General features: G+C 45.0%; 2 protein-coding genes across 2 annotated transcripts in view; both read right to left on the reverse strand.

The window, feature by feature from the left end:
- The window catches only part of RADIL (Rap associating with DIL domain), a 227,949-nt gene that overhangs the window by 95,198 nt on the left and 115,772 nt on the right, over positions 1 to 16,979 (reverse strand). The window lies entirely within an intron of this gene.
- LOC135423197 (cytochrome P450 3A9-like) lies at positions 1,012 to 12,396 on the reverse strand. The gene is made up of 13 exons (XM_064673186.1): positions 12,223 to 12,396; positions 9,436 to 9,529; positions 8,820 to 8,872; positions 7,626 to 7,725; positions 6,936 to 7,049; positions 6,576 to 6,664; positions 5,389 to 5,537; positions 4,348 to 4,475; positions 3,597 to 3,681; positions 3,092 to 3,252; positions 2,432 to 2,658; positions 1,486 to 1,648; positions 1,012 to 1,282 (listed from the first exon to the last, which is right to left on the reverse strand). The coding sequence occupies exons 1-13, from the start codon at positions 12,291 to 12,293 to the stop codon at positions 1,184 to 1,186; spliced, it is 1,533 nt and encodes a 510-aa protein (XP_064529256.1). The 5' UTR covers positions 12,294 to 12,396; the 3' UTR covers positions 1,012 to 1,183.

Here is a 16,979-nt window from a genome sequence, read left to right on the forward strand (position 1 = left end):
TGCCAGGAGAAAGTTAAGGGATGACTTCATTTGGTTTGCAGTAGGTGTCAGGACCAGCACAATATACTGGGGTGAACTGGTGTGTGAAATTCAAATCTGGGAGAAACTCTCAGTTGTTTTTTGATACTCTCTGTTTATATAGTCAGGGATGGCATAAACCCTTTGGTCAGAGCATCCTGCTGACAGCAGGACCAGCCCATAGGGCCCAAGCCACAGACTGCTCTGAAACAGTTCAAGGGTGGGGCAGATCACAACAGCCTAAAACCCCACTATGAGCACTGTCTAAAACCATCTATGGCTCTGGGAGGAAAGGCTCAGCTACAGGCTGTGTCCAGACTGTTTCTCTAAGAGCAATGGCCTCCTGCAGTGCTGTCCCCACCTCCTGTGAGCTGCTGCTCTCTGTAATCCATCCTCTGTCACTCCAGCATGGAAAAGGGTTGGCCGGTGCTAAACTGAAGGCAACCTCTTAATCAAACTAAGAGGTGGGAGTTAAAGTGTTTGCAAAATACCATACAAATGGGAGGGTTTGATCACGTTAAATGAAGGATCTGATTCATTAAATTAAGTGGAAAGCAATGTACATGGATAATTTCAAGGGTTGAGGCTGAATGCGGTTTTTAAATAGGAAGTGATCAGCCGCTATACACAACACAGAGCAGCTCTCAAACATTTTTAATGACAGTATTTGTACACACTTTAGTTTAATTAACACATGGCACAAGAGGGGTTTGGTAACTAGGATGTAGTCTCACACCAGTCGTCTCAATTATAACACATGAAATTTCAAGCATCGATACCCCCAGAAGGACGGCGCCCGTCCCTGCCCGGCAGGGTCTGGCAGCTTGAATTTCCATCACACCTTGTTTTTCTTGGAATGCGACAGTAATTCCTTCTCTCCAGATGGAGAAGTCCCCTTAGAAATGGATGATCAGCTCCTCATTTGGATTTATTTCTTGTTTTCTGCAATCAAAATTAAGGGGGTTGTGTATTGTCGCTGCCCAGCGATCCATGTTACGTTTCTGACAGCTATGTTTATTAGTAAATATGTAGTAATTGCTTCCAGAATTAACTAGAGCTGCTCTTCTGTGTCTGAATGTGTAGAGACATTTCCTGTGATGTGTGATCCCTCTGTTAGCACAGCACTCACTGGATGCTGGGGGACTGTGGCAGGCACAGCTGGGTTTTACTTCCCTGCAGGCGCAGTGTTGGTCCGGGGAACCAACTTCAGAATAATCGGCTTCTCTGGTATTAAGAGCCCCTTTGAACTCAGCTTCATTGGGATCTGCAACAATAAGAGGAGAAACACACTTGGAGATAGACAAGTTAAATAAGTAGAGATTAAAGAAAAGAAACTTGGCCACGGTTTAGGCAGCAACTGGGTCTGTAGTGCCTGGAAGTGCAAAGCGTCTGGTTTTGGCACCCGTGCTGAGAAACTCGGCACCCACCTCTGCACATGAGAGCATCAAACCATGATGGGCTCCTCACCTGAGTTTCTTTGCAGGTCTGGAAGGTGAAATGTTGCAACAGGGAGGTGATGGCAACTTTGAGAGTCAGGAGAGCAAACCGCATCCCGATGCAGTTCCTGGGACCAGCCCCGAAGGGCAGGTACGTATAGGGGTCCATGGACTCCTTGTTTTCCTTACTGAACCTGGACAATTACATGGTTGGGGAAGAGAAATGAAGGCAGCAAAAAAACCAAAACGTACATATGTTATTTATCCAGACATCTCCTGCTGGTGCCTTGTAGAGATTTCTTTGGGTTTTTTCCCTAAAATGTCTCAGGGTACCCCAGCAATTGAGTGCTGTGTCAGAGCCCTTGTCCAGGGCAGGGTGGGATCCCACTTGAGGGTTTGGTTTTAAATCTGTCCATCCTGATTGTTAGAAGTTGGAAGCAAGGTGAAAACCTAGGCAACATGCTGTCCCAAAATGATATTTCCATCTGTTGTATTTAGTGAGAGAGAATCCACAAGTTGTTTTGTTTAGGAGTAGCCTATGGCTTCAGTATTGCTAGGAAAGGTTATCACTTCCTTGAAAACAAGGAGGGAAGACAATTCTGGGAAGATCAACTCTGGCAAATTTAGTAGAAGCCTGTGTGAAGGGAACAGGTTCAGCAATGAGGATTATACAGAGGATGGCCAGCAGTTACAAAAACTTACCATCTACCCCCTCTTAGCAAGCCTAAAAACTGCGTACAAGATCCTGTGATCGATGTTATTCTCTCAATAAAATTGTTGTTTGAAACCCTGCTTCAAGTGCAAAGCTCATTTTCTTCTTAAAATGACATTCCCATGAGCCTGCAATTTCTCACCCATATTGTTTGTAAAAAGATAGGAAGAACATCATTAGGAAGCTAATCAGAGATTAATACTTAATTACTAAGTGAGGGAAAAAACAACAAGATATTTCTTCCCTGTTATTATGCTTTTTGTACCTTTCTGGTCTGAACTCTTCTGGGTTTGGCCAGTACTCGGGGTTGCGGTGCAGGACGTAGGGTGGGATGGTCACAACAGTTCCTTTGGGAATGATCACTCCATTTATTTCTACGTCTTTCTTGCAGGTTCTCTCAAGACGCCCTCCAAGGGGATACATCCGAAGGGTTTCGCTCACTGTCATGTCAAGATATTCCAGCTTCATTATTGCGTCGTATGTGAGAGGAGCCTGTAGGATGACAGGACCAGGTATGTTGGCATGAGAATTGGATTGTCCTAAAATGACCATAGAGACCAGAGTGTCCCCAGCCCCCACTGCCCCAACTGTTGACAAAACAAGATAGAGGAAAAAAGGCAAGGTGGAAGTTGAGTAGTTGGTTTAATTTTTTGTCTCCCTGAGTTATGGAAATGCCTGGAAATCCACATCCACTTGTTCGTGGGTGCGAGAGATGGCAAATGTGTTTGTGCAGTGGGGTGGCAGGAAGGTTTCAGCTGCCAAAAGAAAATCGCTACAGGGCTGAGTTGTCTCAGTGGGTGTCTCTTGGAGCTCTTGGGAAAGCCATAGGGAGGGTGTTTAAGAAAGAAAGATCTCTCATTGTCCTGACTGAACCAGGAAGGCAGCAGGGGCAGAGGGTGCTCACCATCACTCAGCATCCCCTCACCTTGTTGGGCAAAACTTTGTCGATCTCCTCCAGCACCTTTTGCTGCACGTCAGGGTGCATGGCCAGTTCATAGGCCAGGTAACAAAGGGTGTTGCTGGTGGGCTCGTACCCAGCAAATATGAAGATGAATGCCTGTGACAGGACCTCCACGTCAGTCAGGGCTGTGAGGAGAGAGGACACAGGACATGAGCAAAACTGGCGTTGGGTGATGGTCTCAGCAAAGACCAGGTAGCAACAGGTGGGGTTGAGGCAGGTTTGTTGCAGTTGTTTTCTGCTAATGTATTTGTAGTACTCTGACTGGAAAAAGTCAGTTGATAGAGGAACCAGATGATTTCCTGAGTATCAATGACTGATGCTGAAGGATCTTAGCCCTGCCGCTGGCAGCAAGGGACAGACACTTCTGTCCCTTGCTGGTCAGTGGAGATGGTGGTGACCTGAACAGCTCCCCATATTCTCCTCACTCCCAGAGCCTCTGTTCCTGTGATGAGGATTTGGGTGTTGTTACCTTTATATGAGTGATTTGTTTCCTTGTTCTCGTGGCCGGGTGAGTTCTGGGATTCGATCATCAGCTGCAGAAAATCTACCCTGCCCTGAGAGGGAAAGCAGGAGTGTTTTTGGTGACAGGTTCCTTGGAAGGTTCAGATAAGCAAATTTCATAACCTGAGCACAATTTTTGAGCTGCAAGTGTTCCCAAAATGCATATGACCTCCTTATTGAAAAGCATAACACTTGGTTTTTAGTTCGGACACCCGTCTGTCCTTTTTGTTAAGCCATTGGCTGGGAGAGCAGTGTCTTGAATGAATTTTGGGAAAGGGACCCAAACTCTAAAATGGAAAATTTTGCCAGGAAGCAGCTGCAGTTTTTTAAAAGCTGGAGGAGAAGTTGCAACCCTAAAGGTGGTTTTACTGCTTATGTGCTGATTCTTCTGTGCTCCCTCATCCTCTCTCTAATCTTCTTGAGGGAGTCTCTTACTCTGATTCATTACAAGTTCTGCAGACCAAAGCTTAGTCCAGTTCTGCTGAGCCTTTGTCTGGATTTAGCTTCAGGTCACAGATGTACAAAGTCCACCTGACTCTCTGCCAGGACTAGTCAGGTGGGGCTTTTCTGACAGTATTAAAATCAAGTGTTTACACTTGAGTAGATTCAGGGTTTTGTTAAGTCATTGTACTTTGGCTTCACCTTTGATATCATCACTGTAATTATATTTCACTCCATTGTACTTTGTCACAATTGCTATCAAATTCACACTCCCTTACCTTGTGAGGCTCCTTTTCACGGTCCTTCTTAATTTTGTCAATGGATCTCATGAAAAAATCTACACTATCAGCGGGGAAGAAGCTTACATTCATCTTGCCCAAGAGAGGAGTAACAAATGGGAATACAACTGAAAAACAAATGAAGAATTCAATTGCACACTGTAAACAAACTCCACCTCACATCAGATAGCTGTGGATGTCACTGAGGAAGTAATGATGCTTCTGAGAAATTCTTTCCTTTTTTAATTTCTTTAGCTGAGAAAAGCCTGGACTGTGCCTTTTTTTCCTCTTTCTCATTCCCTTGGGGTAGTTTTAGATGCAACCCTCTCCCAGACTTGTCAAATGGGCACAGCCAAGCTGGGTATAATCATTCCTTTAAGAGATGACCAAAGCATATTCCACCTCCTATTTCTAAGGCACTGTTTTCTTAAGGACAGGTTACTTCTGTACATTGTACAGCACTACAGCAGGAATGTGGCTCAGAAGAGAAATATTGAAAATTCTGAGTTCCTTTTTCAGGCTGAGCTGTTCACTGCCCTGCTGTGCTCACACAAACATTTTCAAGTCCCCCTCAGAGCATTTCCTTCATCACAAAGTCTTGATCTTGAGCTTTTGTACATATTCCTAAAATCTACAGCACCAGAGTCTCCTCTGTGCACAGATCACAACTTTCCCTGAGTTTTGGCAAGATATCTAACCTTGATTTTAAGGTCCATTGCTGCTAATCTATTGCACTGAAGGAAATTGCATCTAATTACAGTCCCCACTCAGCACTCTCTTCCAGAAAGTGCATTTCAGACAGCACCACTCTCCTCAAGCCTCACTTGCTTTTCAACACTTATTTCCTGACACTTATTTAGATATTGTTGGGATGTTCCTATGTTCCTTGCACTGTGGATACCAAAGGTGGAGGAAGCTTCCACCCATCTGCTTCCCAGAGTTTTAGCATGAAGCTAATAATGAGGAAATGATGAGACAAAGGCAAGGTGGGCTTGCATCCTAGCAAAGGAAGTTATCCAAGCATAAGTTGGAGTCACTTACATGACAAGATGAAGAGTGGGTCAAAAAAGTCAAACTTGACCAGTTTCTTCATCGCTCCAACAAAGGGATCTTTGGGGTTGTTCATGGAGTCAATGTTCACACCAAAGGAAGTGCTGGTGACGACATCCATGCTGTAGCTTCCAAAGATGCTGAGGAAAGGTGGAAAAGATGGACTGTGGTTAAATATTTGGACTAAGTGAATGTATTTTTTCCTAATGCCGATGTGACATTCAAACATAAGTTCTCATAAGACCTTCTGCCCTGGTTTTGAAAGGAAAATTGGATGGTAAGAAAAGAAAAATTGAAAAGAAAATTCAGTGGTAACTGAAAAACACAGTGAAAGGGATAGATTTTGAGAGAGCTTTGATTTCAAGCCTGCACAGGTTTTGAAGTCAGACAGCTTTTCCAAGGATTTTAAAACAGCATGGAGCTGTGGGAATAGGTTAGTGGAAGGACAGCATGTGGCTCTAGAGCATGTTGGCTTCTTGGGGAGGGGTGGCAACACACCTTGCTTCAAATATGCCCTGAAAAGGGTCTTGTTTAACCCAGCACAGCCCTATAATGTTACAAACTGTCCAACCCCTCTCTTTTATGGTTTTTTTTTTTATGGGAGAGCTTTGCTGGTGTGTGGCTACTGGTGTGCAGCTGCCCCTTCTGCATTTGTGCTTTGAAATTGGGGATGAAATACAGAGGTTTTGTTCCAGAGCCCATACGGAGGGTGCACATGAGGATAACAGACTTGGGGCCACTGTGCAGCCTCACTCCACCCAGCAGTGGGCACATGGTGGACAGTGCTGTGTGTTGGGCAGAGGGGTCAGCAACCCCAGTGTTCTGTGGTATAAGAAGGTGGTGCACAGATATCCTGAGTATATGCAGGAAAAACTGGGTTTTCCTGGCAGGTTTGGAGCGTTTTGGATCTGTGGATTCACAAAGCTGTGCTGGAGCATTTTTCTCCCCATCTAATTCCCTTTGGAAGAATTCTCTCAGGACCTCCACCTCTAGGAAGATTTATGAAGATCCTAGCTTAAATTTTGCCTTTCAAATTTCCAGCTGGGCTTCCAGCAGGCCCCATCCCTCATTTCAGAGCTGTGGCTGACCTAGGGAGGGATCTGCGTTGCTGGTAATGAATGAAACACAGCACTTGCTAACAAGGTTTGCTCTGCCTGCTGCTCCTGGCAGCTACTTACTCCTTCACAGACAGTGAGTTGTCCTTTTCCAATTGCTTCTCAACGTTTTTCACCAAAACTTCCCCATAGTGCTTTATTATAGGGAACATCTGTAACAAAAACCAGCTTTGGTCACTTCAGTATAGTACATTTTACTCCTTTTAGACAGGCTCATGAAGACTACAGGGAGTTTCATGAATATTTACAAATAAGCTCTCTCTGCTAAGGTTTTATTTTAAGACTTTTCTGTTTTAAATTAGGCATAAATTAAACAGTTGCCAGGCTCTGACTAAAGAAATCAGACCCCTGTGACAATCTCAGCCTGCAAACGCTGCCTACTGACTTTCTGATTTAGTCTGTACCTGCTCCTCTGTGTTTTACCTCCTTTAGTTTCCCACTGGTGAATGTTGGAGAGAGCACAGTACGAAGCCTTTTCCACTGTTCATCTTCAGCTAATGAGATAGCATTGATCAGCACCCCTGCTAGATCCACACGCTAGACAGGGAAAAAGACAAGGTGTTAATCTCAGAAAAGAGAGCAGCTTCCTTGCAAGGATGGGAATGTGGCATGTAAGTCCCTGCCCAGGCTATTTCATACTGCTGGCAGCAGGCTATGGCCTGACAAACAGCCTCTCTCAAATATTCCTCTTTCCTCCAGTAAATCAGCTGTGAGATGCCATTTCCAGCCCAAGAAAAAGTAACCCCACAAGCTCAACTGCACGTCTGTCTGTACCCACACCTGTGTCACAACCCTGCATCCCACTGCTTCCTAGCTGGTGGCATGTGTGCTAGCTGGGCCTTACAGGTTCCTGCATGCTCACACAGACTCAGATTCATCCATATGTGTGTGTGTGTGTGAGTGAGAACAGAATTTGTCTGATTCTCAGCTTCCTCTGCCAGCCCGGGTGTGCAGTCCCAGGCTGTAAGGCAGGGGAACAGTGACATACAGTGGCCATGTATAGCAATCCCTATAGTGCAGCCACTCATCCCAAAAGGATGCTTCTTGGCATCCTGCCCCCTCCTGCACGTTGTTTTCTGGACTCTGTGGTACCTCACGATGCTCTGCTCTTACCCTCCGGTTGGTAAAGGTGGAGTAACAGTCTTTCACCAGCACAGATTTAATGATCTGGGGGTCTGTGACAGCCAGCACAGGTTGCCTGCCGTCGTAAATCCTGGTGGGGGGAGAAGAGGAGGGAAATAAATAACCCCAGATAGTTGAGGTGCAAGGTTTGGCTGATGGCTGTAAAACAACTTGTTAAACAAATGCTCCTCCATCACCACCTTTGCTGTTTAAGTACATAAATGTAGGAAGTAGAGATGGAAAAGAACTCCCAGACCTTCTCCCATCTGGTTTTGTAAACGATAAAGGGGGCTAAACACCTTCCAAATTCACTGAGAAATGAGCAGGGCTCAGTAGCTCAAAGGACCAGATACTAAATGAAGCAAGTGTCTTCACTTTCTCCCCTGACTCTCTGTGTTTTTCCAGGCACTTAAACACATTACAGTATTAGAAGGAAACTTGTTCGACCCCTTTCAGGCTCTTGAGTTGGGTGTCTGGAGACTTGGGCTGACAGCACTGAAACATCCTTGGAGAGGAAACTCAATCCTTGTTTTTGTCTTTTAAGCTGCCAGTTCAGAATGCTTTCCTGAAACAGATGTAGATTAAGTAGATTTATGCGCTTTCCCCGCTTACGTAAAGATATATTTTTCCAAACTCCATTTTTTTAAAGCTGCTATAGGGACAAATGGATGCATCATAGAGGATATACAAGTTTGTAGCACAAGTTATAACAGCAGTGATAAAAGCTGTTAGAAATGTCTAGAGCAGAACAGCCATAACTGCAGTAGGTCCTGCTGCAGCAGGTGAGGATCAGCAGCACAAGGAAGTCTTTGGATCAGCTTCTTCACTCAGTCTTGGGAGTAACTCACATTCCTGTTGTTGGTAAACTAGAGGAACCCAACCTCCCAGTTCCAGATTCCTGCTTAAGTAAATAGTTCTGCTGCTGATTTTGTTAGGAGCAGGGAAGGGCCTTTTGTTACCAGACTTAAACTAAAATTCATGGTATCGGTCAAAGCAGTTTCTGTGTGGTGTGACAGTGACAAAGCCCTGCATTGTCAGCCTTCAATGACAGCCACCACCAGCACCTGTCATTGCTGTGCTCACCCTGCTGGGACTGTCAGGGCTGCAGGTAGAGAAAAGAGAGCTCTTCTAATGAATTTGTTCTCCCCTTCGTACTTTAAGTAGAGATCAGTGGTTCATACTCACCCCCAGACTTTCCCGTATTTCTTGAAACAGTCACTGTCAAACTCCAAGAAACCCTGTGGAAAGCAATTTAAAAATTATCATAGAATCATAGAATATCCTGAGCTGGAAGGGACCCACAAGAATCATCAAAGCCCAACCCCTGGCACTGCACAGGGCAGCCTCAAAAATCCTACCATGTGCCTGAGAGAATTGTCCAAACATTTGAACTCTGGCCGAGTTGGTGCTGAATTATCTCAGAGCAGATGCAGCGGAGAGGATGATATTGGAGATGGTGGGTTGGGAGGAGTAGCTTTAAACTGGTGTTCAGAGGTACCTTCTGAGTTCTCCTCCCAGAAACATCATGGACAGCATAAATGTGCCCCGTGCTTGTGAATGAGCAGGTTGCCAGGGCACTGGCAAAGCGTGGCTGTAAATCAGCCACCCTGGAGGGCTCCTCTGGGGCTGCCCTGTGGTCTGTGCTGCTGAGCCTTATCCCACACTGGCCTGTGCACAACCCACATGCTGCAGTGGAGCTTGGCATTTGGAGATAACTTATCATCCCCATGTATCTGTTCAGCTACAGCTGTACAGAGCAAAGGCAGATATTTCTGGAGCCAGGAAGGCTTCAGTCACTCACTTTGCGATATTCCAGGCAGGTCCCAAAGAAAGGCAGAGGTCGTGGCCCAGGAATACCCAACTTCTTGAACACACCAAAAGGCCAGGTCCCATATCTGTGGGACAGAAAAGACAGGAGTGTTACATCACTGGAATTGGGGCTGTGAGCTTTCCTAAACCTGGAGACTGCAGCAACACCCCTTTGGAGAGGAAGTAGAGCAGGTTGATGCAGGAGTCAGAAAAAAATTGGCCCAAATGAAAATTGCCCTGTAAAAACTACTTAATAAACATGGTAAGGCTCACTGCTGCCACATAGAGCTTCAGAGGGTCCCTTTGATGTAAAAGCAACTGTCTCCATAGGTGCTCCAGAGGAAATGGTACCTTGAAGCCCTTAGCAAAACCCCAAAGAGGAGCTCATTGCCAACCAAAGGAAAGGCAGAAAAGGGAGCTGAGAGAAGGAACACCAACCAGGCTTACATGTTTTTACTGAAGAGAAATCAAAGCAGTGCCAGAAGTGATGTCCCAAACAGGGCTTTTGTCAAACTGTACTTTAATTTTATTTATTGTTCTCCCTCCCTTAGTCTGGCTGTAGCTCAGTGGAAGTCTTGTCTTGATGGTTTTCTCTTTAGATTTTATTGACAGCTTTGCAGATTTTTTTTTTCCTCTGAAGCACCCTTTTTGGCAGCTCTAAAGTTATTACTTCTACCTCAGGGCTTTCTGTTTCTCAACAAGGGCCTGAGCTGCAGCCCTTTGAAGCTCGTGTTTGGCTGTGTTAAAAGAGCACCTCAAATATTTGGTTTTAGTTAGTAGCTGCAGTTTCCCAAGTGAGCAGGTCATGGCAGAAGGGATGTAAAACGGCAAAGGTTTGGCAGGGGATGTTCTCAGAGATCCTCTTTGGGCCACAAGGCAGCAGCTGCTCAGCCAGGATCTTGAGGATGCTTATCTGGAAAACCAGAGTCCAGGCTGAGATTTAGTGAAGGGTTTCTCCTTGCAATTAGTAATACTTCTCTAAATTTTGGGGACCCCAAGTGAGATCCCAGACCCCAGCACAGGTTCTGCCAGAGCACAAAAGCAGATCCCATCCTGTGGCCCAAACAGGGCAGGTGAAAAACAGGGAACTGGGTGTTTTCAGGTGCAGAAAGATTTCACAGAGCTCAGTTTGTCAATGTTTAATCTTTTCTGTCAAAGGTTAATTCAGTAGTAGGTATCAAATGTTTGTGAATTCTTGTCTTTAATGTTTATAGCTAGCCAGGGCTGTGGGAGGACCAGGAAATGTCAGGCTGGGCTGGTTACAAAACCCAGAAATACTAGAGGAGCATAAGCTAGGCTTAATCCACTTGAAACACAGCCAGGAAAATACAGTCTAAAATATAGGAAAAAAAGTCTAACACTCTTACAACTAAAATGTGTCAGGGTTTTCTGCAGGCTGAGAAGGACCATTCAGTGTGAAGCCAGGGAATAATCATTACTTCTTCCTACCATGTATGTGAACTAGAAATGCCTGAGATTCTCTCATGTGTGAACTGGAACGGTGTTGCCTCAGATGGATAAGAAGCATCTAAACAACCTCCCTGTGCCAAGGCAGTGAAATTTCTAATTTAGCTCAGATATCAGAGCATAAATATCTGGGTTTAGTCCCTTTTGCCACAACAGAATTACAAGGGTCTGCTGGAGGTGGAAGTCTGGTAACCAGCAATCTTAGATGACCAAAAAGTTACTGAAATTGGAGGGGTTGGGTCAATAACAAGGATGGCTTTTTTGGCTTGCTTGGTTTGGTATTGGGTTGTTTTTTTTTTTAAGAGTCTGCCCCAAACAGGCTTTTGAGTGATCCAAATCCCAGGAAATGGATTGAAAAATATGGCTAAAACTTATAGAGCTGCTGTGGCTGGAGCATTGCCAGGGCAGACAAATGGGCTGTGCTCGTGTGCACCACATTAATCGTTAAGGTTTATGGTTAGCAACACGCTGTCTCTGCCTCAGGGCTTGTCAATACTACCCAGTTTGTCAGCTCAGCCTTGTTGGCAGGGGCTGCCAGCAGGGATGCTGTGTCCCAGCACAGGGGGTTCAGCCAGCAGTGCTGAATGGCATCAGCAAAGCCAGGGAAAGAATTTTTTCACTAGCACAGCTCCCATAGGGTACATTTCTGCCTGTGGGAGTTTGTCTCAAAAGGCAGGAGAAGGTGTCTGACCTTGCTCTGGGCTTCACTTCTTCCCCCAGCAAGGGTGGGCTGTGAGGATGAACATGGGATGCTGTCCCTGCAAGTGTGGCAAATCAAATTCCTGGAAAGGTTCCCTCCAGATTCAAGTGCTCGTCACTGGAGCATCCTACCTGGGCACTGTAGGAGTCAGGAGGAGTAAGAACTCACTCTATGAATATTCTTTTCCTGGTGTCTTTTTGCTGCTCTCCACCTTTGCAGCAGGGTCATCTTCTGCTGACTCTCCTCCCTAGCAGCCTCAGCCAGGGAGGCACAGCTGTATGTCTTTGGAAAATAACCTAAGGGATCATAATCCTGACTGAAGCCAGCACCCTGCTGGTAACCAATACCTGGCACCATCATTATTCAATTATTCCTTTGATGTTCAGCAGCAAGATCATAGCTGCATGAGAATACTCCAAACCTTGGAGCAAGATCACTCATCTGTACAGTCTTTAGACTCTTCCTGCTACTTCCCAGAGCCTGGTTAGATGCTGGCAAACTGGAAATCACACCTACTGTTTGCTCTTCAGCAGATTAGCTGCATGGAAGTGAACAATGGCAAGAAGAGGAAAAAGGCAGGAGCAAAGAATCAGTAAAGAATATTTTACTTACGCTACCAGGAGGGCTACGAAAAGAAGCAAAAGGGCCCATGTCTCTGTAGAGAAGGCAGGGAGAAGGTTCATTTCAGTTCTTCTCTGACTGGCTTTGAGTTCTGCCTTGATGTGTTTGTCCCACGTCTGTGGGTAATTGCACACTGTTTGGCAGTGTGCAATCTTTTCTATTCTGTCATATGATTTAGGGGCCCTCCTTCTGTCACGAAGGAGGTGGAGTGGAAGGCAAAGGTAGCATAGTATGCTAATCTGAAAAACATGATTCATGTGTGCCACAAGTGCCTGGCTGAACTGTCTGAGGTTCAAATGATTTAAGGCATACATTGCCAAGCGTTTCACCTGGTTTCTCTTTTGTAAGTAATAACTGACTTCCTATTGACTAATGCTCCTGGGCTCCTCCACCAAACTAAATAAAACCAAGTTACAATGAAAAGGTAAATCCCAAAGCAGGTGTCAGAGTTGGTTTACAAAAGGGAAAGAGAAGTGAAAAGGTTATTCACACACTGTATGACAAGATCTCTTCTGGCAGATGAATTAACTTCGACAGAATTTAGGATTTTTGTTTAAAATATCTCTTTCTGTTGTGAGGAGCAAGCACTGCCTGCTTCTGGCTGCATTGATCAGAAGCAGCTTCTAACTAAGGCAGGAATTTGCCCCCTGTAAAGGCTGTAGAAGTGCATCTTGTTTGCTGGCACATGGCCAGGAGTTTTGTAAGAGAAATGCTGTCATTCCACAACTGCGAGCAGTTAAAGTACCACCGTGTCCAAAACACCAGCTCATGGACTGAAACCAGCACCCACCCTTCTGCAGCAGCTGGGAAAAAAGGCACAAGCAGAGCGAAAACAGATTTTGTACAGGCTTTCCTGGTGTGGAAAGTAAGAGTGTCCTAGAGGTATGGATGTGCTAAGAGATTATGATGGTGAAGAATACTGGGCTATTTGGGTGGTGTTTGTTAGTGGGGGGATCATGTCAGAGCAGGAGGCTCCGTGGTTTCCACAGATGTGCACTACAGCATTTTTAGGCCCTCATTTAGATTCATTCAGAACTCAAAAAAGAGCGATTGCCTCTGGACAGGCAGAGCTGCTGCCTTCAGAAGGGAGTTTACTGTCTGCACTGGGTGCAAATAACTGGGTGTTATAACACTATGTGGCCTGTCAAAAGCCTTGTGTCTCCGAGGATGTTGCTGTGATTCATGCTGAGGTGACTGATCAGTGGATCTCTGTCCACATGGTGATATCAGACATTCCAAGAGTTGTCATCTTGCCTTACCTCAGCAGCACTTGTATCTCATTTCACCTTTGCCTGGCCTTTGCTCTGACCTTCAGAGACAGCTCAGTTGCAGGTTATTCTGTAATAAACACAGTCTCCTTTGGTTTGACATGAACAGACAAGTTCATGACACAGCTTTCCAAAGCTGTGTTGGGTTCTACCTCTTTTGATTCAGAGATGTTGCAAGAGCATGTGTTTAAATAGGTGCTTTCCCATTCAGGAACTGGTCACAGCAGTGATTGTTTCTCCAGGGTTCCTCTTTGCACATTTTGACATAGCCTTGAAATTTGAATTTTTTGGACACCAAATGTTCCCAGCTCACTGCGTTGGGAAACAGGTTAATACAGTTCATTTAGGAAATAGGATTGCTGTAGGGCTCTCCATCCTCAGTCAAAATAAGCCTCGATCCTTGTCCTCTATGGGTCGTTTTCAAGGGTAATTATAGTCACTGGAAAAACTTGTATGAAAAAGATAGGTGCAAAGTCTTGTTGTGGTTTTGCACTGTAACCTGATGATCTCTCAAATGGACTGTGCCTATTGACTTCAAACAAACAAACAATTTCCCCTTGAGAAATCCAATGGATAAACAAAAAAACCCCTCATGTGATTAATCCATGCTGGAGGAAAGTCAATGACCCAGGAACAAATTACTGATTTTCACATAAAAGTCCAGCTCAGGGCTAGTTTGTGCCCAAGTGTGCCCTGTACTAAAACTGTAAACCTCCAACTCTGGTGCCCCCTAAACTGCTCGGGGATGCAACAAGCCAGTCGGGAGGTCCTGTTTGAGAGGTGGCCCGGACACCTTCAGAGGGGAGCCAGGGAAGGCTTCTCCTCCTGCCCTCCATCTCTGGGAGAGAGGAGAAACATCAGCTGTTTGCATCACCTTCAGGCAAGGCTGAACCCCCTCTCACAGGAATGGTGGGAAGGAGGAGAACCTCACAGCCAAGACCCAGTCTAACCTCTCCCTTCCCAGCCAAAGCCTCTGCCCACCTGGATGCTGTTGCACTGAGCTGGCATGATTATCCCTTCACCCTATGAAAGTCCTTTAGATGCATCTTATTCCTTACCACCACGAGCTTTTAGGCCCATCCTCTGCTTCTCCAGGACATTTTGAAGTTTAGGTGAGCCCACTGGCCCAGCTTTTTTGGAGCAAAGGCACAGTGCTCAAGGGTGTGAGAAGGCCCAAGCCCAGACAGAGCTGCAATTATAGCTGTGGTAACACCTTGCTGGTGGCACAACTAATCTCAATCATGTGTGACAATGTCACACACAACATGCAGTACACAGTGGACACACAGCACTGACCCTCCTCACTTGGGCTGCTGCCACCGTGTTTCTGGGACAGTCACAGGCTGAGGGTGAGAAGTTTGAAAAGCCAAAGTTTGCAGCAAAATTCAGAAGAGAACTGAGCTGCTTTTCCATTTCTAATGCCCCTAAGAAGCTCAGATTAATGGATTAATGGCTTTCAGGAAAGCAAAATAACAACATGTTGTTATTTGCAGCGTAATGAAGGGAGTGCTGCTAATCCAGGTTGTGAACAAGGTGTGATGAGCAGGAAGGATTTCTGTGTAATAATAACTGGGGGCTGGGCAGTAAAATGGAAGAACACGTGTTTCACAAGCTGTGAAACAAAATGATGCAGGGTAAGAAAAACACTATGGAATAGCAATTATGACTGGGGCACAGGTGTGGAGAGGAATGAGCAGTGCAGAAGAGAAAAAGCCATTGGGGCAAAAAAAAGCCACAGTGGGTAACATTTTGTGTTCCTGATAAAAAAGGACTGCATAGGAATAAGGAGGGCCAGGCTGGATATGTCTGAATCTTTAGTTCTTACTCACTTTTGAGTATGGTCATGAAAGAGGTTTTCCCGAGATGCTTTGGGGAGTTTGCTTTAGATTCTCAGGGCTGGGCCCATTGCAGTAGAGACTCTGCAGTGCTACTTGGGGTATAAATATTGCTGGGGAGTTGTATCCTTGTGGAGTACTTTAAACTCTCTAGATACAGATCATAAAAATTGCTGCTAATCATGCAGAGCTCAGCTAATCTCTGTATGGGAGAGGGCAGATTTCTGCACTGGAGAAACACCAAACTGACACAAAGTGACACTGATTTAGCTTCCCAGTTGATAGGTAATTTCAAATATTCTGGGAGAATAGTTAAGAGTAATATTACCTCGGGTTGAATGAACCACATTCATTTAGTGCAACAAAACTGGAAGTATAACCAAAACCAAGCTTGTACCTCAGGCTCCTTTTTCAAAAGGACAAATTAACGAAACAAACCAGTGGAAGATCTCAGGACCCTCACTGTAGACTGTGTCTAACCTCCTTTTTAAGTCAACAGTGCTAATATTATCAGCCAGTTTTATGCCAAGAGACTTGCCACTGCCTGAGCAGCTGCATTAAAAGGAATGCTCAGAATAAATCAATTGGGTAGGAAGTGAAATAAAAACCCAAACCCACACATATTTTATAGTTCAGGGTACGCTATTATATGTTCTGTCCATTTTATAGTTCAGGGTACACTATTATATGTTTTGTCCATAAGATCTTCTGGGATGAGAGCTTGTTTCTGTGCCTGACTAGGAGCAGCCCAGTGCTTGAACACACTGGCTCACTGGGCCCCAGTTGGGGGGGGTCCAGCATGCTGGTGGCACTTCTCACCCCCTTGGAGGGGTGCCCCCAAAACCCTTTGTTTGTTTAGTCTAGCTTAATGAGAGCTGGGCTGGAAGGAGGTTGCTACGAGATAAATGCCAGGTAGAAGAGCTATTGAATCAAATTATGATGTTGGCACAGAGACAAATGGGAATAATACAGCCACGAATAACTGCTAGGCTGGAAATGAGCACAGTCCTGACCTGGAAAGCTCGGGAGTCTTCCCTTCATAGGGTTAAAAGAAAGAAAAAAAGGTCAGGTAATGTAAAATGAGGCGAGATAAGGCAGCTGCTGATGGGAGGAGGGAGCAATACATTAAATTACCAGAGCTCTTCTGCCAGAGCAGTGCGAGGAGTTCGCTTTCTGCACAGACAGAAGATGTGGGGAGGCAGCTATTTATTTTTCCCTGGTACACAGTGGTTTAGTTACCCACAGGAAAATACTTCATAATGAAGGCTACATTTTGCTGGCAGTGGTGAAAATATTGATACACTACCGCTGGATAAAAAAAAAAATCAATGTATTTGGAGGGGTCTCTAATGATACTTTATGTAGTTCTGTGTATAGATGACTGATACCCTCCTGCACATAGATTTCCTTGGGATTTAAAAAGCTCACAAAAAACCTCAACAAAAAACTAATTAATTCCCCTGGATGTTTTGTTCCATATACTGAGCTTTGGAATTACACAGAAACTAGGACATTTTTCTGATGCTTTTTTTCAGTTAAAGTAATATCCCTGATACATCCCAATCTTCCTCCATAATCTTTGCAATATATCATTATATTCCTTTTTCATTCTAAGAAATGACAGCTACAAAAGCTGTATGAAATC

The sequence above is a fragment of the Pseudopipra pipra genome, chromosome 16 (genome assembly GCF_036250125.1).
Source record: "Pseudopipra pipra isolate bDixPip1 chromosome 16, bDixPip1.hap1, whole genome shotgun sequence".
Classification (NCBI taxonomy): Eukaryota; Metazoa; Chordata; class Aves; order Passeriformes; family Pipridae; genus Pseudopipra; species Pseudopipra pipra.